Source organism: Neurospora tetraspora, assembly GCF_033439725.1.
Source record: "Neurospora tetraspora strain CBS 560.94 chromosome Unknown B0H65scaffold_1, whole genome shotgun sequence".
Classification (NCBI taxonomy): Eukaryota; Fungi; Ascomycota; class Sordariomycetes; order Sordariales; family Sordariaceae; genus Neurospora; species Neurospora tetraspora.
This window is the reverse complement of record NW_026944383.1, coordinates 1,017,275-1,039,215: the sequence shown is the minus strand read 5'-3', so window position 1 is coordinate 1,039,215 and position 21,941 is coordinate 1,017,275. Positions and strand designations below refer to the sequence as shown.

General features: G+C 52.5%; 6 protein-coding genes and 1 non-coding gene across 7 annotated transcripts; 3 read left to right on the top strand and 4 right to left on the bottom strand.

The window, feature by feature from the left end:
• Positions 1 to 640: 640 nt before the first annotated feature.
• Positions 641 to 2,826, bottom strand: B0H65DRAFT_9720 (Rhodanese-like protein). Its single transcript, XM_062831628.1, has 3 exons — positions 2,252 to 2,826; positions 1,971 to 2,181; positions 641 to 1,871 (listed from the first exon to the last, which is right to left on the bottom strand). Exons 1-3 carry the CDS (start codon positions 2,619 to 2,621, stop codon positions 725 to 727), a joined length of 1,728 nt encoding a protein of 575 aa, XP_062685744.1. The 5' UTR covers positions 2,622 to 2,826; the 3' UTR covers positions 641 to 724.
• Positions 2,827 to 5,161: 2,335 nt separating this feature from the next.
• Positions 5,162 to 8,681, top strand: B0H65DRAFT_483034 (DNA polymerase phi-domain-containing protein). The gene is made up of 2 exons (XM_062827661.1): positions 5,162 to 6,475; positions 6,529 to 8,681. Exons 1-2 carry the CDS (start codon positions 5,425 to 5,427, stop codon positions 8,568 to 8,570), a joined length of 3,093 nt encoding a protein of 1,030 aa, XP_062685743.1. The 5' UTR covers positions 5,162 to 5,424; the 3' UTR covers positions 8,571 to 8,681.
• Positions 8,682 to 9,357: 676 nt separating this feature from the next.
• On the bottom strand, positions 9,358 to 12,039 carry B0H65DRAFT_543690 (Cullin; the record flags this gene model as incomplete). The annotated part of the gene is made up of 3 exons (XM_062829243.1): positions 9,358 to 9,529; positions 9,624 to 11,929; positions 12,001 to 12,039. 3 exons carry the CDS (start codon positions 12,037 to 12,039, stop codon positions 9,358 to 9,360), a joined length of 2,517 nt encoding a protein of 838 aa, XP_062685742.1.
• Positions 12,040 to 13,012: 973 nt separating this feature from the next.
• B0H65DRAFT_414148 (DNL zinc finger-domain-containing protein) lies at positions 13,013 to 13,726 on the top strand (the record flags this gene model as incomplete). Its single annotated transcript, XM_062823890.1, has 1 exon — positions 13,013 to 13,726. One exon carries the CDS (start codon positions 13,013 to 13,015, stop codon positions 13,724 to 13,726), a length of 714 nt encoding a protein of 237 aa, XP_062685741.1.
• Positions 13,727 to 14,602: 876 nt separating this feature from the next.
• Positions 14,603 to 15,853, bottom strand: B0H65DRAFT_535255 (pheromone precursor ppg-1-like protein; the record flags this gene model as incomplete). The annotated part of the gene is made up of 2 exons (XM_062829024.1): positions 14,603 to 14,867; positions 14,942 to 15,853. The coding sequence occupies one exon, from the start codon at positions 15,851 to 15,853 to the stop codon at positions 14,942 to 14,944; it is 912 nt and encodes a 303-aa protein (XP_062685740.1). The 3' UTR covers positions 14,603 to 14,867.
• A 3,607-nt stretch (positions 15,854 to 19,460) lies between these two features.
• Positions 19,461 to 21,356, top strand: B0H65DRAFT_9618 (S-adenosyl-L-methionine-dependent methyltransferase). The gene has a single exon (XM_062831615.1). The coding sequence runs from the start codon at positions 19,869 to 19,871 to the stop codon at positions 21,033 to 21,035; it is 1,167 nt and encodes a 388-aa protein (XP_062685739.1). The 5' UTR covers positions 19,461 to 19,868; the 3' UTR covers positions 21,036 to 21,356.
• A 296-nt stretch (positions 21,357 to 21,652) lies between these two features.
• On the bottom strand, positions 21,653 to 21,738 carry B0H65DRAFT_t3. Its single transcript has one exon. It is a non-coding gene; the product is annotated as a tRNA-Gln (tRNA).
• Between the last annotated feature and the right edge of the window lie 203 nt (positions 21,739 to 21,941).

The window sequence follows — 21,941 nt, the reverse complement described above, 5'->3', positions numbered from 1 at the left end:
CTCTCTCTACCTCTCTACTACACTGACTTACATTACTTCACATCAAGTATAACCTCCTTGCAATACTCTGGGCTCCTCTGGGCCTTTGTCCCATGTGCACATGCCTCTTTGACTTCTCCATTCAGAGCCCCTTGTTGGGCAAGTCACACTACACCCTAGTTGATTACGTGACATCCTATGCTTGCGACCACCTGTGAGTCTCCATCAAGTTTCGAGTCTGGCCAAAGCACTGGTGCAGTCAACATCGAGGACGGACAATGTGCTGTTTTGCTTGATTTGCTTTCGCTATGGTATCATCCGTACAAGTTATGATATAGAAGGAAACTTGAAGAACGCTCAGTGTGAGATGCTACTCTAACTGATGCAGAGCAAGAAAAGTATCGATGATCGCCATCGAACGACAGATCTAGCTCTATCCGTTGCCACAGGCTGCAGTGCTGAAAGTCTTGGGTATAGGAAAAAAGTGGAAGGAAGAAACTTCCAAGAAAAAATGACAGCCGAAAGCAGATATATTCATAGGGGTATGTCGTTAGTGGTAAGGCCACTTTGCTGGCCATATGTTCAAGTACACCGTTTGTACACTTTGATCGCAACAGCCCATGATCAAGTATTACCCAGGCCCCAGGGTCCCGAGCGCGAGGTCAGACGCTCTCCATGCAGTAAATCACAGCCCATATCGACAGAGGTGGTGTCTGTTCATGTCTGGGCATGCCACTTCTCGGCTTCAGAAGGTAGCCATGCGCCTAGAATGGCTTCGGTCATTTCCGAGAATGGGCGATGCTCCTATCATGTCCTCCTCATCATCCCGAGAAACCTTGCGGCCCGGCGCGGTTGGCGAAACAGCCTCGAATTTGTCGGACTTGCGTTCGCGCTGCCCGAATGCGTAGGTCTGGGCCCTACTAAAGCCCTTGCGAGTCTGGCGTAGACGACCCATTTCTCGCTCGCACGTGTTGACATGTTCGGCGGCGTTCATCTCGATATACGCTTGAGGACAACAACGTTCTCGGTGGTTTTGGAAGAATCCACTATAGCCGCCATCCAGGATGTAAACATCGGGGTACGTGAGTTTGGGGTAGAATTCGGCGTTGATAGTGCGGTCTTCAGATCGTATGTGACGGGCCATGATGGGCGCGCGGTGGGCCGAATATTCGCAGTGAAAGATCAAGAGCGTGCGCCCTTCCATGGGGGTCTCGAACAAATGTCTCGCCAAAAGCTCCTTGTCATTGTAATTGATAGCCCCGTCAATGTGGCCACCTTCGTACTCGTATTCGAACCGGCAGTCAACAATTATCTTGTGCGAGTACTGACTGCCATACTTGCCGTCCAGAACTTCAAGCAATGTGTCTCGACTGATGCGCGGGATGGAATCGTTCTCGCCTGAGGGGAAGAAGTGTGGCAACAGAGGCTCCTGAGGTTCGTCGACATCCACGACAGACTTGAGACCGGAGGGAAGAGATGTCCGTTCCTTAGGCTTGACAATGTCACCCGGGCTCTCAAACATGGACAGCGAGCGGCGGAATGTTTTCCTTTGCCGGGCAAAGGGGTTCGAAGGTGTATTGGTGGGAGAACGTTTGCGGACGCTGTTAATGCTGCTCACGCTGCCATGATGAGTCCTGCAGCGCGCTGCCGCCGCGTTAGAGCACGGACTACCCGGCAAGACAGGTGTCCGGCGCTCCTGCGGGGGTGATTCCTCGAAACATTCGCTCAATGATAATGACACCGAAGGGGAGATGGGTACCTTTAGGCTCCGACCACCGAAGCGAAAGGGCGGCAGTCCCGACCCGGAGCCGTTGGAGCGGCCGGGTATACTACTCGTGCTGTAACCTTTGGCCCGGGCCAGAGGTGGACGAGACAAACCAAGTTTCCTTCGCCTGGTAAAGAGAAGATGGGATGATTAGCTTCTGCATAGACCAAAGAACGAGGGGAGAATTCGGAGAGTTTTGCTGGTAAAAAGTCAAGCATAAACTTACTCGGCACCAATTCCCTTGGATTCTTGGGACAACTGCCGCACAGCAGCAGGTGAGTCTGGTAAAGTGTCCTCATCACCAGAATCAACCGGAGTTGGAGAAGGACTAACGGCGAGACGGGACAGGAAAGGTGCCCTGATCGGTACCGGAGACATGTCCAACCTGTTGACTGCAGGTGACGATGATGCAGGAGGTGGCGGCGTGGTTGCATACCCTACAGATCTGTCAGCGTCCGAGCTTCAGATAAACCATGTAGCAGATTGTCCACGCCATTAACTACTTACCACGACCTTCAGCAGTGTTCTCGATACCCGTTGAGGTGAACAGCGCACGCCGTGGAGTCGGAAGTAACGGGCTACTGCAGATTTCCATTTGGTCAACACTGTCGACGATGCTATCGGTTGTTCGAGCTCTAGGTGAGAAGGCTAACCCTGCTTCATTAAGCTTGAAGTTTTCTGACGACCCGGCCGCTAACGAGCCCTTAGGCGAAGATCTTTCCGCATGTTTGGTGTTGAACAAGTCTGCATTGGATCGCTTGAAGTTGAAGAGACCTGTCGGTGGCGCCAAGTTGCTATTGCGCGGTCCAAGCACTTCTGGCTGGCTAAAAGACGGCGGAGCAGGCCGAATCGCGGCCAGGGGCGATGAAGCCTCCATATTCTCGTGACAACTCTCCAACCAGTTTCGATTTCCCTACGGACTGATGTTCGGCATATAACGATGTTCCAATTGGTCTGCTGTGAGGCCGGGTTCCGTCTGAATATTGGAGAAGAGCAAATTTCTGGAAACACGACAGAAGCTTGCGCAGCACGCGAAGAAGAGTCGCCAATTGATGCTATGGCTGGCTGATTCGCGTTCGTGGAATCGTCGTCACTGTCGTCGAGGGCTGCTATCGTCGGGTTCGCCGTCGCGATGCTATGGACCTGGACACCGGGAGAAAGGTCCGCTCGAGTTGGCGCGCACGGAAGACCAAGGAACTGGACTTGGGACTCGAAGGTTGTCGCCGAGCAAGTTGACAGACGGACTTGGAAGCTAAATAGTGGTGCAAACTGGACGCGTCGATATCGATGTCGATCAAAGCCTAGTCCACATCCGTCAGCCAACAATTGCCTTCCCGATAGTGCGGGCAGGGAACTCGGACCAGTTTAGAAGATTTGTGGTCGCCGGGATTACACAACCTCCGTTTTTTCCTTGTTCGAATACTTTGGTCGGATCCGTCTCTTGGTTCAATGCCACGGGCGGTATGCAGTTGTGCAAACTTGTGCACACGGCAGAACTTCCTTTCACCACCACCTGAGGTGTTGTTGTATTGTAGGTAGACGGGCAGTGATGGCCTGGCCTGGGGGCGGGGCGAACGGGGACAAGCGCTCAGCTGCACACGGACAGTCTGGTGGGTGACGGAATGGAGTCTCTTTGAGGACTGCGAATGGGCGACCGCATAGGGTAAAGTGGGCTGGCTATGTTGAAAAGCTAGAATAAAGGTCGAAGAGCAGAACGTGCGTTCGATGTTAGTTCAGTTGTAAGAAAGAGGAGCACGTAGGTGTTGTGCGCGCGCAAGGGTCCAATGCTGAAGTGAAAGTGAAGAGCTGGTGTAAACATCCACAAGCCGGACGAGAACTCCAGCAAGTAAACTTGGACCTCGTTCGACGGGAGTGGGAAGTTGACAAAATCGGATGTCTGCCCTGTTCAGTGTTCAGTGGTCCGAAAATTGAAGGAGCACCCGGCAACGTCCAAGCAGGTCCTGTCTTCGACTGGCTGGCGGAAGGGGCAACGAGGAAGGAGGGTTGCAATGGCGTTGCACTGGTAACCGTCGATGGCGGTTGTTGGAGGATTTCCGCTCTAGAACGAGTGGTCAAATCCAGGGCACCTACGGGGAAGCCCAACAACGGCAACAACACCTGGTGATGAGGGTTTACAGCATGTTTATTACCGGGTTGTTTGTAACCGGTGGTTCATGGGTTGGGCTGTTACCCAGCAACCCAGCCGAGGGAGTTCCATGTGGGTAGCACCTGGAGCGAGCGCTGCGCTCGAGCGCCGCTTTTGGAGACCCCTGGGCAGGTGTCACTTTTACTGTCCCATCTGCTGCACATCACGGGCTTTTCACTTTGTTGTGACTTTTGTCTTTCATCCCATCTTGGTTTGTTGTTTTCATCAGTCGCAATATGCGGAGTTATCATTGCAGTACAGCCTCTCTTTCCGTTCACACAGGTTGCTTCCGTTGACGGGATCGGGCGTCTACTCCGGGGTACATCTGCACATCTTCTGTTATGCAGTAAGCGCTCACTAGACTTGCATGCGGTGCATCTTCGCGCCAAGGTACATGATGTCTGCCCAGACCACGCAGTTGATCCAAGTACTCACTATCGCCCGGTAACGGTATAAATGTCACTTTCTTGCTGACACTACAACCTGCCCTCGTTCTAATTTCCGTGCTTTATACATGCCCACTGGTCTCATATATATTCATTGTATCGTTTCCCCAAGGGAAGTCACTTACGGCAGGCAGACCTCCGTGATGCGTGAGGGATGACAGAAGTGTGGACATGAAAGGCATACGGCAAGGGATCGGAACTCGGAAACAATGTCAAAGCTTCTGAACACCAAGAATAACCTCCTGTTCATTGACGACACAACAAAGAAGTCCTCGATCTTTACATTCTTTTTCTTCGTCAATGATGCTCTCTGAGAGCCACTGCTTCTGTCATGTTCCGATGGTAAAAATTCAATGGAAAGATCTGGTTTGAAGAACTTGACCCATGGGATAATGGAGCCTGTGAATGGCTGCTTCGGAAAGTCCTTCTGGTGATGAGCACGGTTGCCACCCGGCGAGACCCCACAGCCGTTCTCCCTTTTGTTTGTTTATGTTTTCGACCCCTGGATAGTATTTGACACTTTCCGATCGATGTCTCGCCCAGGTTGTCGTTGGCCGTCATTCACTATCTCTTGTAACGAGATCTCACGATGTGAACCAAGCCGATGTAAATAAACATTGCGCGGCGACGCGCGGGGTAACGCGAAATCACATGATGACGGTCCCCAGTGCATTCAGATCGCTTCAAAGGAACCATGTCGAGATCGATTGATTCAGCTTCGCAAATTTTGTGAAATATTATGAGGAACAAATGGGCCTCCTCATCCAGCCGAAAATCGATTCGCAATGGTAGAGTGGATGTGGTCATCAAGACGAAGTGGAAGGAAAGCAGCAATGTTCTTGCTAGGATGGTTTGACGAACATTGCATGATAATGTAATCAATCTTCCCTTCCTATGCAATTAAAAGAAAGAATCATCCCGTCGTCGAAGCGGTAGAAGCAGGCAGAACAACAGCGGCCCCACTAAAATTTTCCAGGAGACTGTGATGATGGCCGGCAGCTGTTTATACTGGCATTGCATCCACTGACAACCTGAACCCGGGCAGGAAATTGTCATCGAAACTCACAACAACATCGACGACAGACAAAATGGCCAACAAAAGGAAACGCACGCCAAAGGAGGCTCCCAATGACAACCTCCCTTCTCAGAAAAGATCAAAGAAAGAAACGCCAGTGACAGATGGTTCGACAAAAACCAAGGCATCATCAAAAGTCCAAGACAAGCCGGCGCCCTTCACCGAACACCCCACCGTTGAGGAGCGCAAGAGAGAGCTTGCACTGTATGAGCAGCTCGGCAGCGAAGACCAAAACGAACGCATTGAGGCTGCCAGCATCATCATAGCTGGTCTTTTGGAAGGCGATGGCGTCGAAGAGCCCGTCCTTTTCCGCCATCTTGCCGGCCGTCTCTTCCGCGGTCTCGCCAGCGGGAGGAATGCATCCCGTCTGGGCTTCAGTCTGGTCTTGACCGAGATTCTGGGTCAGCTGTTTGGAGAAAAGTACCTTGCTGGGTCCAAGTACACCGGCCTTACGTTCGACAAGGTCCTGGGTATTCTGGTTGAGAAGACCGATGCTGGAGGCAGTGGCAATGGTCAGGAGGAGAGAGATCATTATTTTGGCCAGTTGTTTGGCATCGAATGCTTTGTTCGTGCCGGCATCCTCTTCTCGGATAAGTCGAGGTGGCAGGCCGTTCTGGACCTCGTCCTCAAGCTTTCTCAGAAGAAGTCATGGCTCAAGTCTCAATGCGGCTGGATCATTGTGCAGGCCATCTCCCAGATGGAGGTCGAACTTGCCGAGGAAACGCTGCAGAGACTCGCCGATGAAGGGGTGGCCAAGACCCCTGAAGGTGTCGGTATCTGGATTGCCGCTCTCGATCGCTTCCCAGACATGAAAATGCCCAAACAGCCGTGGCGAAGCCCTCTTGAGGCTGATTCCCTTACCTCTCTTCCTGCTGTCCTGAAGGACAGTGGTAGAGATACCTCTAACGATCAAGCGGGTAACAAGAAACAGAAGCAAGGTAACTGGACTGCCCAGTTGCACTTTGTCTGGAACTTGATTCTTGCCCATTTCCTTAAGCTTGGCGAGAAGGATAAGTCCGATGCCGCTGAGCAGTTCAAGCAGTTTTGGAAGCGGGTCGTTGATGGTAAGCATCACTGTCTATCGTTGACTGAATCGTGAGCTAACAAGTTTCATCAGAGGGATTCTTCTCCAAGACCTCCTCGGACAGCCAGAAATTCTCCGGTTTCATGATCTTCCAGCGAATGCTTGAAGGCGCAGCCAGCCAGACCTTCATCGTTGAGTCCGTATTTAGCCAGAACCTCATGACTTGCCTCATGAACCAAGCCGCCAAGGAGGACAGGTATCTTCACCGCGCGGCGATCAAAGCCCTCAAAGGAATCGAAGCTACCGTCGACCGCGATCCCTCCCTTCTGCCGATGATTCTTCGCCAGCTTCTTAGTCGCAATGGCGTGTACAACTTCGATCAATGGACCAACGCCAAGACTGTCGACAAGATCCTTCAACACGCCACCCCTGAGACCATCAAGAAGGTCCTCAAGACCCTACAGCTCAAGGACTTCTCCAAGAGCGGCCTTGATGAGACCAAGTACTACCAGTCCCTGAGCAGCTACCTTTTCAGGCTCTCTAGCGTGCCATCCGACGAGGAGAGCACCTCAAGCGTCTCCGTTCCTGGCTCAGCGATCGAGGTCCTCACAGAATTGGCTTACTCGAACCAGTCAGTCCCAGCCAGCATCAAGGAGGCGCTCCGCACCAAGACCACCTCTGCCTTCGCCAAGCTCGTGAAGAGGCCCGAAGACTTCGGCCACCTCTGCGGCGCCATCCTCTCCATCAAGGCCGACCTGGACCCCGAGGACGAGATCGGCGGAGCCGTTCTCGAAGCCTACGAGAAGCTCAAGGACCTGCTCGACCCCGCCAAGGACACCAAGGACACCAAAGCCCCCCGCCAGGCTCTCGCCCTGCTGTACGCCGTCGCCATCCTGCAGTTCTACAATGAAGACCCCGACGTCATGAACCTTCTCGAGGAGCTCGAGGAGTGCTACGACAAGCTTGCCGGCGAGGACATCCAAGGCGGCGAGGGCATCGCCGAGTTCCTGGTGGAAATCCTTCTCGCCATGGTTGCTCGCCCGTCTTCGCTTATGCGGCAGGTATCGCAGCAGGTTTTCGAAGCCTTCACAAACCTCATGTCGTCCGAAGCCATCAAGCTTCTGACCGATCCCCTGGCCGCCGAAGAGAGCGCCAAGGGCCAGCAAGCGCTTTTCAGCACCGAAGATGAAGACATGGCCAACGCCGAAGGCTCTGACGACGAGCACGATCACGACCACGACGGAAGCGACGACGAGGAAGAACTCGATTCCGACGTGGAAATCGTCAACCTCGAAGAAGCCGGCTCCGACGACGACGAACCCAGCGACAACGACTCCGACTCTGACAACGACGACGACGACGACGACAACACCTCAGAACCTGAAAACGAAAACCAAGAAGCCCTCGACGCTTTGGACACGGCCCTAGCCGAAGCTCTCGGCAGCCACCGCCTCGACAAAGACGCCGACGCTCCCGAAGGTTCTTCGGACGACGAGTCCGACATGTCCGACTCGGAAATGATGGAAGTCGACGCCAAGCTCGCCGAGATCTTCAAGCACCGGGCCAAGGCAGCCAACACCAACAAGAAGAAGGAGAAAAAGGACGCCAAAGAAACAGTAATCAACTTCAAGCACCGCGTCCTCGACCTGCTAGCCATCTTCATCAAGAAGGAAGCCGCCGTCGCGAACCCCCTCGCCTTCGAGGTTTTGCTCCCCCTCTTGGAGCTCATCCGCACCACCACCACCAAACCGCTAGCCAACAAAGCATGCGAGATGATTAACCAATTCTCCAAGGCCCTGAAAAAGGCCAAGAGGAGCAGCTTTACTACTACTGAAATCATCAGCGACGAGCAGGTTAATGAGTTGGTGGCCCAGTTGCACGAGGTGCACTCGGAGGCGCCCAAGGACGGGTCGCACGCGTTTGCCAAGGCGGCGTCGACGGCGAGCTTGGCCATCGCGTCGGTGTTGGTGGCGAGGGAGAAGACGGACGAGGTGTTTGAGCTGTATGCGGATTCGCAGCTCAAGTGGTTCAAGGGCGAGGTCAAGATCCAGCCGGCCTTCTTCTCGGATTGGCTTAACTGGTGCCAGAGCCATGCTAGTGCTAGTGCCAGTGCTGCGGCGGCTACGCAGGAGTAGAACTATGTACAGAGTAGGTGGTGTTGATAGGTTGATGGGTTGATGGGGGAGGGGAAGTGATAATACCATACCAGTTGTGTGTTAAATTAGGTGCAAAAAAGGACCGGCGGTGTTATAGAATTGTTAATGTACCCTTGTTTGCTGATTCCTATTCTGCTATCAACATTTGAACCCGCCGCCGCCAAAGGCAGAGTATGTAGACACATCATGTAGGTAGAGTGTTTTCATCGTAGATCAACCTTTCCATCCCCCCAACCTTTCCCAATCCCAGTCCGGTCGGTGGTGAAAGACCGGCACGATGACCTTCAACCTACCCGTATCTGCAATAACACAACTCCTGACGAAATGACAAAGCCGCTGGTGCGCGTAAGTTAGTATAAGATTTCTGTCCGGACTCGTCCGGAAAGTACAGTTTCGCGAATATGCATGTGTCTCACCTCTCCATTTTCCAGAGCTTATGTTCGTTATATATAGTTTTTGCATGGTAGAAAGGGGTAAAGAAGTATGTAGAAGGTCTGTCTGCATCATGGGGGCACGTGCTTGCTCGTTGGGTCACTGGACTGGAGGGCTGACATTATCAAGATTTTGAAGCATGAATGATCTCGCCGGTCCTCTCCCAATCTTGAATTGTTGTTGTTGTTAAACGACTATCCAGTCGGGAGTGTTTATGCTTAGGCTACTACATATACTACTCGTGTGGGCTCGAAACGCCTGTCACACACCTTGGCGCGCATTGGGTCTGGAGGGCGCTTCTAGCCCAGACGAGTACTCGGTGCAATGTGATGGACTAAGCCAAGTATCGGTAGGTTGACGAGTCACCCTCCACCCGCTCCAGGTACTCTCTGGCGAGGAGATCCTCGATTCGTTTCTTGATTAGCGGTACGTCAGGCTTGAAGCGGCCCATGAGTTGCGAGATGACCTCGTTTACGAGCTTTGTGTGGGCGAGTAGCTTGCGTTGCCTGCGGGAAAAAAAAAACAAAAAAAAAACGTTAGCTTCCGGGACAAATAAATACATGCGAATCGAGCAATGGGAACGGGCGAAAAAAAACTTACTTCATGATTCTGACAACCGCCGCATCAATAACATGAGCACGTGTCTGGTCGTTCTTCCTTTCCGTCTCCTTTCGCTCCTCGTCCCCTTCGACCTTGGAAATGCTGCTTATGACGGGAGCCTTGATTCTGATAGCCTTGCTCACAAACTGTGCGTTGTAAGAGAACTTGTCGGTATTCTTCACATTTTTTGTGGCCGGTTCCTTGAGCAGTACCCTGCACTTGGGAACACTCGAAAGCGAAGCCAGTGTTCGCATAAGCTCTGGTGCCGGAATGTTCGTCTTGGCTTGGATCTCGTCGAAGCTCAAACTTTCGCCGTCCTCGAGATCGTTGAATAGCATGAGCACAATCATGCCATATGTCGAGACGTTCAGCTCATATCGCCTTTCCTTGCTCAAGGGTCCGGTCTCCTTGCCCGGAACCTTGGGGAACACACACTTGATGTCCGCATTGCCCGCCGAGCTGACCCACGTAAGAACACGGCCGCTCCTGTCCTTGAGGTAGTACTTGTAGAAACTCTCCTGGAGCCGCTTGATTTCGGGTGGATAGAAGCAATCCGTTTTCGCCCCTTCCCCCTTCGACGTTCCACCACCCATTACCTCGGGTGGCCAGTTGTTGGTGGTCAGGACGTTGATGTTGAGGTCGACCTTCTTATGGTCGGCATCGCCTAAACTGGCGATATGATCACGGTAGTTGTCGGTGAGGTCTTTGGACAACTCCATGTCCTTGAACATTCCTTCAAACTTGGATGTGAAATGGTTGCCCATTTCCGACTTCATACGGGATACCATCTCCTTCTCGGTATGGATCTCGGACTTCCCATGCAGTAGCCGCTTGGCCAGATGTTTCTGGTAATACCTTTCGAACATGTCTCGATCCGAAAGATACCTGAGAAGGACAATGGCCTTGTCCAAGACAGCGTCTACTTCCGCTTCCGTCTTTGTCTTGATGCCGCGTTTCAAATTGTCGTCAATAAATAGTGACACATATTCCGAACTGCGGTTGAAAGAGTTGATGAAGTCAGAGAAGCTTCGTGTAATCGCGGATTGTAGCAGGAGATCATCGCAGAAGCAATCGGACAGTATTCGGTCGAACTTGTCCTTAAGCTGCAAGACGTCATCAACCCACTTGATAGCGGCTGCGGTCTGCTGCTGAGCCGGATTCAAGGTCTGAGCTTTGGCCTTCTCTGCCGCTTCTCCAGCATCCTCACCATCCCCAGCAGCTGCGCCAGCGACGGAAAAGTCTGTATTCTTGAGCGCCTTTTCAATCTCCTGCCCAAGCTCCCGTACTCTACGTTGTAGAATAACCTTCAGCGCCGATTTCGTACTGTCCACTCTGGATATGAGTTGGTACAAGATCGAAAGGTCGTCCAAGCGATCATTGTCGATCATGGGCTTCAGGCCGCTCCCTTCCATGGCCAGGAACACATCGAGCTTTGCCTCGATGAGCTCCTTCTCCACAACACTCGCGATTTTGTCGGTGGTCATAATTGATACCGTAGTGCCACATCGCTCCCGCTCCTCGTTTAGTCGCCGTTGGGCATGGCGGAGCCAAGTGCTGCAGTTTGCTTCCTGGACCAGCTTCTCACACTCTTTGCGGTAAAACTCTGTGCTTGCCTCGAGATAGCGTGGTTCGAAGAGGGTCAGGTATAGTCGCTGGTTCTCGATCTCGTCATCTGTCTCGTATAAGCTCTCGAGCATTGCGGTGATCTTGCGCACTAGGTTTCGGTTGATAATATCGCCGTCGCGCTCCATGTTAATCAGGTCCAATATGACAGCGCAGAGAATGTCAAAGACGACAAAGTCTTGCTCAATGTCGTCTGCGGCCGTGCCAATGTGGCTCTGGAGGACATTATCCCGGAAGAGACCAATTGTAACGGCAAACAGAGAGGGCTGCTTCGTCTCTAGCGTATACACACGGTCGAGATACATGAGCACGTCCGCAATCATGTTCATAGACCTGTTATGATCCGTCCATGAGTCTCGTATTCCGCGAAGAAACTTCTCGCCCATCTCCCTGCGCTCGTGTGAACTCGACCCCGGGTGCTGAAGCAGCGATATGTTGATCAGGTTCTTGGTAATCAGGGCGGCGATATTCGGCATGATGTGGTCTCGGAACCACTCCTGCTCAAAGTCTCTGACCCTCTCGTAGAGCAGGGCGCCCTTCTTTCGAAGCACAATCTTGTATGAAGCTCGGTATAGTTGTTCGAAGGACAGACGGCCGGCGTTCTGCAGGTGAATATCGGTCATAGCGTCGCGCAGGAGTGCCCAGCATGGCTCGAACTCGCCCTGGTCCCGATTCATTATCGGCTATCATATCATTAGCTTTAACTGCAGGGTGAGAAGCGCCCAAATCGCGTAAACAAACCCGAGACACACACCTTCCTAATGGGCCGGATCTTGTTGGTTCTCGACGCCATGATTGCGACGTTTGTGCTCAGCTCTTAAACCGCAAGGGTCTTTGTGAATGGTGAAGTGGAAGTCCTGCGGGTGTGACCCTTCCAATAGCTATTCTCTCAAGCGATCGTAGCCGGTAACCACTCTTGGTATCGACGGCGTGTGCGCGAAGAAAAGGTCTGTATAGAAGACGCGTAATAGCTAAGGGGCTATGGTGATTGTGACCGACGAGTCGAGCTGAGCCAGGGCGCGCGGGACATGTGAGGGGTTCTGCAATTCGCTGCGGCGATGTACACGACACAATCTCCAGACCGAGGATGGAAAACGTTTGGTGACCCGTAAATCGTAACGTATAAGAACACTCGGGGCTAGAAGAACCAAACGGAGAAGTCAAGAGAAAGTGAAAACCCGAGGAATGATAATTGCCAGAAGTGGCAAACACGGTAAGAGAAGTGGTCGAGGATGAAGTTTAGTAATGTAGACGGTATTTGATAAACGGGAAGTCCAGGCACGCCGTAGACACTTGTGGAGCTCCAGGTACTACTTTGTGCCAGTGTATTGTAAGTATTATTACGTCCATGTTACATGCCAACGCAAACGCCGCCCAGTGTTAATTACAGACTAAACAGAAAACTCCATTAACATGTCGCAAGATAAAGAGAGTACCTAACCTTCCCTTTCTACACTCCCGTCCATCATTGACAGCATCGCCGGAAGAGGCGTGGACTGCGAACTGTTATAGCGGGAGAGGCACACTAACGGATATTCTGCAGGGATCGTTATCGATAAGAAACATTTCGACAGGGGACAGGCGGGCGGGTCGCGATGCTGGACTTCTAAGGTGACGGCGCATGACGAAACCGACCGGATTCTATCCGAATCTATCGCATTTTATCTTTTTCTTTCTTCCCAATATCCTCATTTTCTGTCGTGAATTCAACCAATCCACAAACGGGATCCCACACCGGCCCAACACTTCTATCTATACCTCCAGCCATGGCCTCCAAACGAGCAGCGACATCAACACTGCCCTGCATTGCGCGACTCTGCTCGGCGCCGGCGCCGGCGCAATCGCTAAAAACCACAACCACAGCGCCGCGCTTCCTCGACCACCTCGTCCGCTCCTACAGCCCCCAGCGTCAGCGACTAGTACCCGTACCACTATCGCAACAACCAAAACAAAGAGAATACCCAAGTTACACACCAATCCGACCAAAACACACCATCCCTCGTCCACGAAGCCAGCCCTCCTCCTCTCCCGAACCCCAATCCGTTCCCTCCGACCAACAACAACAACCCGAACAACCCAAGCGCAACACCTCCCAAGTCCCGCAGTACGAGCTAACCTTCACCTGCATCCCCTGCGACTTCCGGTCCAAGCACAAGGTCTCCAAACAGGGTTACCACCACGGGTCCGTGCTGATCTCGTGCCCCAACTGCCGCAACCGACACGTCATCAGCGACCACCTCAAGCTCTTCGGGGACCGCAGAGTCACGGTCGAGGATCTGTTGAAAGACAAGGGGATGATGGTCAAGAAGGGGACGCTGGGCGAGGATGGGGATGTGGAGTTTTGGGAGGATGGGTCGGTGACTGCGAGGGAGCCGGAGCCGGAGCCGGAGAGGCCGAAGAAGGAGGTGGATAATAGCCCGCCGGGGTCGACTTTTAAGAATGTGAGGCCTGGGGAGGGGAAGAAGGATGGGGAGGCGTAGTGAGGGTGAGGGGAGAAGTTGAGTGTGGGTTGGGCAACATAGAAGGGCTGGCCGGGGGTGAGGTAGATTGATGCCTTGGCTGGAGGAGAAGGGGCTGTGACGAGCGGATGTATGTGGTTCTTGGGAGGTTTGGCTTTTGGAGTCACCGATGGGTTTTTCTGGCTGGGTCCAGTGAAGGCGGATGGGTAAAAAAAGAGAGGGAAGCGACATAAAATATGCACCGGCGGTGCAGGTCGGTCTATTGGCGTTAGCATACCTGGTGTCGAGACTCGTACCCATTGTACAATATGTGTAAATTTACAAAAATGGGAAATATTTGGAAAGGCCGTCATGCTCAGGTGGTAGCACAGCTGCGGACATGTTCTGGATAGCACGGGCGGCTTGTGAGTAACAAAACACCATTGCAGTCATTGTTCTTGTTCTCTCAGTTCACATCCCACAATACAAAAGGAACAATGGTCACTCTCAGGTATTTCAGGTACCGCTGCGATCATCGATGGCAGCTAGGTCTCCAGGTGGAAGGATGGGTCACGATCATTCTGAGATTGACTGACTTTAGTGTTCCAGCAACAACAAAACTTCAACACTCTAACATATCAATTACCACCCCGAGACAGTCAAGCGCCCAACCAGTAACCGCAAAGCCGTTCAGGTCACCCGGTCACCAAGCAATGAGCAACGAATTCCTAAACAACGAAGCAGAGGGACATGTCACGAGAAGCAAAGTCAGCAAGGAGAGAAGAGCATGTCAAGGATAAAATATTCAAGGCCGCCATCATCGGCAAGCAGCCTTGTCCTTGTATTTTAAGGAGGAAGGGAGGCTCAGAAACTAGCTAAGTACATGTTCCCAAATACCCCCTTCCTACCCTCATGAGAAGAATAATTGATGATGTAAAAACAGGATTGTACAAGTTAAGTAGGAGACTAACAAAAGACCCCTCCCTTTTGCCTATCCAATCCCTTTGTGTGTTAGGTGTGAACCCAAAAAGTGTTTGTGTGTTTATATATAGAGATGTGTTGTTTTTTTTTTCCTGAAAGAAGTGAAAGTTGTAAAGAGGGCGTGCAAAAATCATATATCCAAGCCTTTTTTTGCCCCTCTTGTCTTTTCGTCCCCTTAGGTGAGGAGAAGATTTTGGGAAATCTGCAGAAGTGTGCCAGTTAGCAACTGTGAACTGTCTGGAATATTTTGAGGAGGAAAGTTACGTTACTACTAACCTAGTTCTCATCAGAGTGAGCGGTGACGATGGCACGAGCGACGTTGTACATGGCGTGCAAGTCACGGGTGGCCTTGGTGCAGGCGCCGTCGGGAGCGTTGCAAGCCGCCTCGGGGGAGGCATCACGCTTCCAGCAGGTGCCCCTAACACCACCGTGGAACTTGACGTTGCAGTTCTGGGCCTCGCGCTTGCCGACGCGGTCGACGGGGCTGAAGGTGGTGTCACGGAGGAGAAGAACAGACTCGGCCTCGGCGGACTGGATGGCGGTCATGACGGCCTCGGCGGCGCGCTTGGCCTTCCAGCAGGACTGGCCGTGGATGCGGCACCATTGCGGGTTGGCCTCGGGAGCAGCCTCGGGAGCGGCGTCACGCTTCTTCCAGCAGGACTGGCCGTGGATGCGGCACCATTGCGGGTTGGCCTCGGGAGCAGCCTCGGGAGCGGCATCACGCTTCCAGCAGGACTGGCCGTGGATACGGCACCATTGAGCCTCAGCCTCACGCTTCTTCCAGCACGACTGGCCGTGGATGCGGCACCATTGCGCCTCGGCCTCAGCCTCCCGCTTGGCGACCTTCTCGGTCTTCTTCTCCTCCTCGGTGGAGGGAGCGAACTTCTCGCCGAGGCTGAGGGAGTCGTAGTAGGCGTTGACGTCCTCCTGGGTGAGGGCGATGATGCCGGCGAGCTCGTCGACCTGGCGCTTGGCGACCTGGGCGGGATGGTGGCCGGACTCGTCGCGGGGCGGGAGACCGCCCATACCCTGGATGGCGGTGGCGAAGGCGTCGGCAACACGCTTGACCTTCCAGCAGGACTGGCCGTGGAGCTGGCACCACTGAGCGTCGGCCTCGGCGGCGGGCTGGGCGACCGGAGTGGCGGAGGCCACGGCGGCGAAGATGACAAGAGGGAGGGTGAACTTCATCTTGAAAGGCTTGGAGGAAGAATGTTAAAAAGTTGTCAACGAAGGGGACCCTGTTGGTTGAGAGAATGAAGACCTCTGAGGGTTGATTGGCGATGTCAAAGGTGATGAGGAAAAAAAAGGGTGAGTTATGAGGAGATCAACACCATCTTTTATATCCAAACTATCACGGTTGTTGAAGTCTGTGAAGGCATGATTATTCAAGTGCGATCTCTATAGAATCGCAGGTAAACCTGGTTAGCGACAAGGATCGTCCAAGGGGGCGGTGGCCACGAGGGAGGGAGTTCGGTCAAAGAAGACGACAGGCCGGTCCAGAACTAAGCAATGGACGTGAAAGGGCCATGTTTGTTATTCGGTGATGGTGTGGTTATTGAGGTCAAGGGCTTGCTTTGGTGGAGGTTGACGGAGGGGATTCGTCAATGGCTTATTCAGATCTCTATTCAGAGGAAGGCTTCATTGAGCCATAGAGCCACATTCTGCGAGAGTATGGGATGAATTGCCACGACTGGGGATTCGAAGGGATGAAAGTTCGGTCCCGAGGTGTCGGAAACGTTGAGGAGTTTCAAGGCGATCGAGGTTCGGACGAAGACGTTCAGGTCAGACTCGGTGCTCCGCCCAATGATGGCCTGCCGGAACTGGCCGAGTAGTCGAAGATGCTTCATGCAGCCGGGGATACGGGGACTCGGGGAGAAGCCGAACGTCTGAAGAAGGTAAGATGCACGGAAGACAAAGCAAGGGTGAGGTGAAGATGAGGATGTAAGAGGCGCTTAACGTTGATGCCACGTGAGAAACACCCTCCTTCTAGAATAAAGACCGGGTACGTGATAGGAGAGACACCGTGATTGTTTAGAGCTTGCGGTGTGGCCGACTAGCGGCAAATTTAGGGGTTAGCAACAAAGTGTTTATTGAGGTTCTATTCAAACCCATTTTAGGAAAGCGTGGTTGATTGCTCAAAGGACTCCTTGCGCCTAGCCCCAGGCTTGGGCGAGCTGAACCCCTGGCGCCAGCTTTTCTTCGGAATGAGATCCAGTACCTCGAGGAAACAACGGAGGAACACTAAGAAATTATTGCTGCAGTCAGAGGAGTGAGTGATATCGGAGTGTCCTTGTGGTTCATGCAGGAGACGTCGGTGTGATGTTGGGCGAAGGTGGCACAACAAAGGACAAAAAGCAACAGAAGCGCCGGTGTCCCAGCGCCTAGGTGGGTTTCCTCTTGGTGATCATGACTTATGATCGTCTTTGATAACAGTAGCGCTCTGCCTTCTCCATTCTCTTTCGTGTCTCCACGATCAACACTTTTCATTCGGCGCAAGAAGGTGTGTTTGCTGGTTTCCTGGATTGCCTGTCCATCCGAAGCAGTAACCAACTCTTGCCATGCGAACTGTACGGCATCTTCCATGATATCGGAAGCTTTCCATACTTGTTCTACCATATATGTCCATCGCTCACTCTCGTGGCTGTGGGTAGTGTTCAGTTCAACATGGCGGGTTCCCACGAAAAACTTATGTTTGATCAGTAGCCACGGGCAGTGTACCCGGCATATCTGAATGGGGTTATGATTGAAGTTGACAGATGCTTCCATTCCTGAGTATCGCAGAGCCCAGCCAAGGCTCAGCTAGCAGCGTCTTCAGTGTCGACACTTTTGGGGTGGTCAACCACTTCTATGGGTGCCGTGGGTTGCAGTCCTGCTGATGGCGGTATCGGGAAAGTGAAAATTGGGTCAGCCCAGATCGATAAATGTAGGTTCAAGGAGGAATTCGCAGATCATAATGAGATTCGGTAGGTTGAATTCTGTACATATGGCAGCTCAAGCAGGTAGTATTATTGTTTATTGCCATCTCGACAGTTCGTCGCGGTCGTGAGAGACGGTGATCCGAGGCCTTGAGCTCTGGCTAGCAGTGAGAGTGACTTTCTTACACTGTACTGGTGGATCCACTGCACTCATTTACTAACATTTTCTGCAACAAAATGATGCTAAGCCTGTTATCGGTCTTCAGAGGGTGCGAAGAGCGCTCCGTGTCCAACAGTGCTGAAGATACTGGCCTGATAGGGCTGGCTGTCTGAGTGGACCCTGAAGTCACACTGGGACACCCGCCTGCAATGGCCCGCAGCCGCTGGCCTCGCCCGATCGGCTCAAAATCTCCATGAAAAGATGTCCGGTGCCATAGCGTCATAACCCCGTTGACGAACACTCGGCAGCACGGGCACCCGGCATTGTCTTTGACGGTTTGAACGTGTCAGGCGCCGATCCGAACGGGACCCAAGACCCGAACCCTCCGGCCATTCCTCCCACCAGCCATACACCTCACGTACAAATATCACGTTGGTTCGTCGGGCCAACAGCGATGAGGAGATGAGGTAACATACACCCTGTTCAGCACTCAGGGTTCCAGCCTGTTTATTTCTATTCGCCGAAAGTCCCACCGCGAGGTCATCCCGGCATCAGAGAAAATCTTGTCAGGGCTTCTCCCGAGCTTGTTTTGGCCGAAGATGGGATCCCGGCGCTCGGGACCCTGTCCTTCTCTCGCAACGGCATTTTGTGACTCGCATATTCACGGATCATACCACGCCGATATCGCTCTTGTAAAAAATCGCGAAGAAAAGAAGTACTTTTTAACCAACACCCGGCGCTAACTTTCCCACGAGACGGGCCGAAGGTATACATATTGCCCGCTTACAAAGTTTGAACCGGGGTTCTACGTTTTTCAGGACATAGCAGATTGCCAACACCGGGCCCGTTGAAACGACTGTGTCTCCTAGTTGAACGACTGTCCCTGACCACACAAATCCATCGGCCTTGGCGCGGTCCACCATGCTGAACTGCCAAGATTGGTGTCAGGTCGCGCTCACAATCACCACCAAAATGATCGTTCAACACCACGACGTTCAGAGCTCAAAACCGCGTCCTTCTCAACGCCGAATTCACATTCATACGCGGGGGCCTCTCGCCGGCCCCCTGCACCCCCGGAACTAACCCTAACTAACCCTGACCCTAACCTCCGCGGTAGGCGGCGTCTTACAGCAATGTTAGGTACAGACAGTCGTTTTAATATGGGACACAGTCGTTTTAATGGACTCGGCCAACACCAGTCCATGATGGCTATGATGGGGATATGATGTCCATGAGACCGGAGCACAAGGAAATGAACCCTCCTCTCTCTTTCCGTTCCTGCCCGTTGCCAAGGCGCCAATTGCGGTAATACGCAAACAATCCTGACGTTTTGGTATTCCCATGGATTTGTTATTCTCATCTGTGTTAAGACGGGAAGCAGCAGCGGCTGCAACAGCAAAATGGAAGGTGGGATGATGCATGCGTCTTACCTAACAGTATGGATGACTAATTGACCGAACGGCTATCCTCAAGCACGGTCTTCCTTCTTCTTCATGAAGCCCCGAACCTTTCAGAATGACGGCTTCATGGCCCCTTTAAGTGTCTAGGAATTGCACACTACCGTTTCAAAAGTTTGTCGCGACGCGGCGAACCCATCCTCAGGTGACGACCCTTTGGACCCGACTTCCGACCGAACTCATCCGGACCTCCCGGACCTCCCGGACCTCTCGGGATCCATTTTGTTGACAGTATGCTCCGATCATTGTCCAGCCCATCCTTGCCTTTTAAGTTTTTCTTCCAAATTATGAGCTCCGCTCTTCCCGTGCAAGTGATAGTGCCATGGGTCGATGGTACCTTGAATACCCGTTCCTCTCCATTCACGGCTTGATATCATAATCAATATTTACCTGTCTATCCACTGATTTTACCTTTACTCCTCCAGTCTCTTCTCCTCTCGCATCTTTGCTACCCAACCGACCAGATAATTCACAACAAAGCAACTCCTGCGGCCTGTTGTGTTGTACTTGCTTCCGGCGTCTACATCTCCTTCCATCTCGATCTTCCACTTCGAAGGGCACTGCCACCCCCATTCGCAAAACCTTAACCTTAAACTTCTGCGCCCATATCTCCGCATCTGGGGCTCAAGCATTGCCTCCCCCGCACCCCAGAAATCTGCACGTCATTCGCCATGTCTGTTTCACTTCAGCACCGGGCTTCAGACAGCTCCGACGGCATCGACAGGGTCGCCGAAGAGAAGCAAAAGCTCACCGTTAATGCGACACCATCCACAAAAAAGCAAGATGCATTGGGCCTTGACGACGCCGACCGGCAATCCACTACGAACCGCTTCAAGACCTTCCGGTCAGCCTTCAAGTACATCCACCACCTAACACCAAAGCAGGTAGATGACTACATGCACTCGTATGTCATTTACAACCTCGACTGGGCCGACGAAAATGCCATGATCAAGGAACTTGGTCCCGACTACCAGGCCAAGGTCGGGGAGTGCTTGCAGGCTTACTACGGAGTCATCAACCACCTCTGCGCCATGGGCGATGTCGAGAAGATGTACATCCCTCCCCACATGGACAAGAGGGCCAATGTCATCGAGAACCAGCTGCTTTACGAGAAGGCCGTTGCGCGTGCTATCGGCATGAAGGCCGGCGACAAGGTTCTCGACTTGGGATGTGGCCGAGGGCGCGTGGCTGCTCACATGGCCAGCATCACCGGCGCTACAGTTACCGGTCTCAACATCGACCCCAACCAGGTCGCCCAGGCACAAGAATTCAACAACCAGAAGGGATTGAAGAACAACTTTGTACAGCAAGACATGAACACGCTACCACTGCCCTTTGCCGACAACTCCTTCGACTGCTTTTACCAGATCCAAGCGCTGTCACTGTGCAAGGATCTCCCAACGCTCTTCCGCGAAGTCTATCGCGTGCTCAAGCCGGGCGCCAAGGTCTCGCTCCTCGACTGGGTCAGCCTGCCAGACTATGACCCCAGCAATCCCGAACACCTTGAGCTCATGAGGCGCGTCAAGCCCCTCATCGGCGCCGTTGGCACACCCACACCCAAGAGTTTCGAGAAGGCCCTCGAGGAGGCCGGCTTCGTCGTCACAAAATCCGAGAACGCGAGCATCGACGGTCTACAGGCGCCACTGATTGACCGGGTCGACATTTACTTCCGCACTATGCGCCAGATCATTCTGGGCTTGGTGAAGATCCACGTCCTGCCCCAGCACTTCAAGACGTTGATCGACAGGTTATGTCTGGATGGGCAGGCGTTTGTTAAGATGGATAGGATGCGTCTTATTTCAACGAGTTACTGGCTTGTGGCGGAGAAGCCCCTTTGATCGTTTGAACAACAGATACAACAACAACAAAAAGCCCGGCGCATGGTGATGGTTTCATAAAAGTTGTTCGGCTTATGATACCGTTTGGACCTCTTGCGGTGGATATTCCCCCCTTTCGGTTCTTTTCTACAATAATCAATAATGTATGTGTGATGGAGGATGCTGATAGATGATGATGATGATGAATCATCTCTTGTACGTCGGTTATTGCATCTCTCTCTTGTTTACTGTACCCTTCTTTTCGAACAGTTAGATATCCATAGAAGTTGGCATTTTTGGAATTTGAAGCAATATCACAAAGACAATCAACACCTTTGCATATGATAAGATTCTGTCTGTTGCACCATGGCATACTCTGGACGTTCATAGGTTAGTTGTCTCTCAACACAGATGTCGTTGAATATCGTGGCGGCCAAGCTCAGCCCCTGAACTACACAGTGGTTCCAATGTGCCGCAACAAAACAAACAATTTGCGCCACCACGAAACCGTCGCCGAAACAACCAACATGCAGCACCCTTCTTGATTTCCAGCTCCGAAAAAAAAAATGTTACAACAGCCACAAGACCGTAGAATTATGAAGGCTACCGAAATACAAAAGCAAAAAAGGAAAAAGATGAGGTCGTACCCGGAATCGAACCGGGGTTGCCGGAATGTTCTGAAGAGAATCAGAATCCGGAGTGATAACCGCTACACTATACAACCGTGCGTACCACGTTTGTTATTGGTTGAAAGGACCAGCTCGACCTAAAACTTATAAAGCCCAATCTAGACTTCCAACGCAGGACCACCACAAGATGATACAAAACACTCGACGTTTTCCAAGCAACAGAGGCAGTTAGTTGCAAGCGTGGAATAAGTTTCGAAATCTTCATAAAACCCAATGGATTGACTATAGAAGTTACTAG

Bases quoted from the DNA above. Each gene is read 5' to 3' on its own strand.
- B0H65DRAFT_9720 (XM_062831628.1), bottom strand. From the start codon at position 2,621: ATGGAGGCTTCATCGCCCCTGGCCGCGATTCGGCCTGCTCCGCCGTCT. The intron at 2,182-2,251 runs GTAAGTAGTTAA...ACAGATCTGTAG, and splicing joins GAACACTGCTGAAGGTCGTG to GGTATGCAACCACGCCGCCA. The intron at 1,872-1,970 runs GTAAGTTTATGC...TCTCTTTACCAG, and splicing joins TCCAAGGGAATTGGTGCCGA to GCGAAGGAAACTTGGTTTGT.
- B0H65DRAFT_483034 (XM_062827661.1), top strand. From the start codon at position 5,425: ATGGCCAACAAAAGGAAACGCACGCCAAAGGAGGCTCCCAATGACAAC. The intron at 6,476-6,528 runs GTAAGCATCACT...AAGTTTCATCAG, and splicing joins TTGGAAGCGGGTCGTTGATG to AGGGATTCTTCTCCAAGACC.
- B0H65DRAFT_9618 (XM_062831615.1), top strand. From the start codon at position 19,869: ATGTCTGTTTCACTTCAGCACCGGGCTTCAGACAGCTCCGACGGCATC.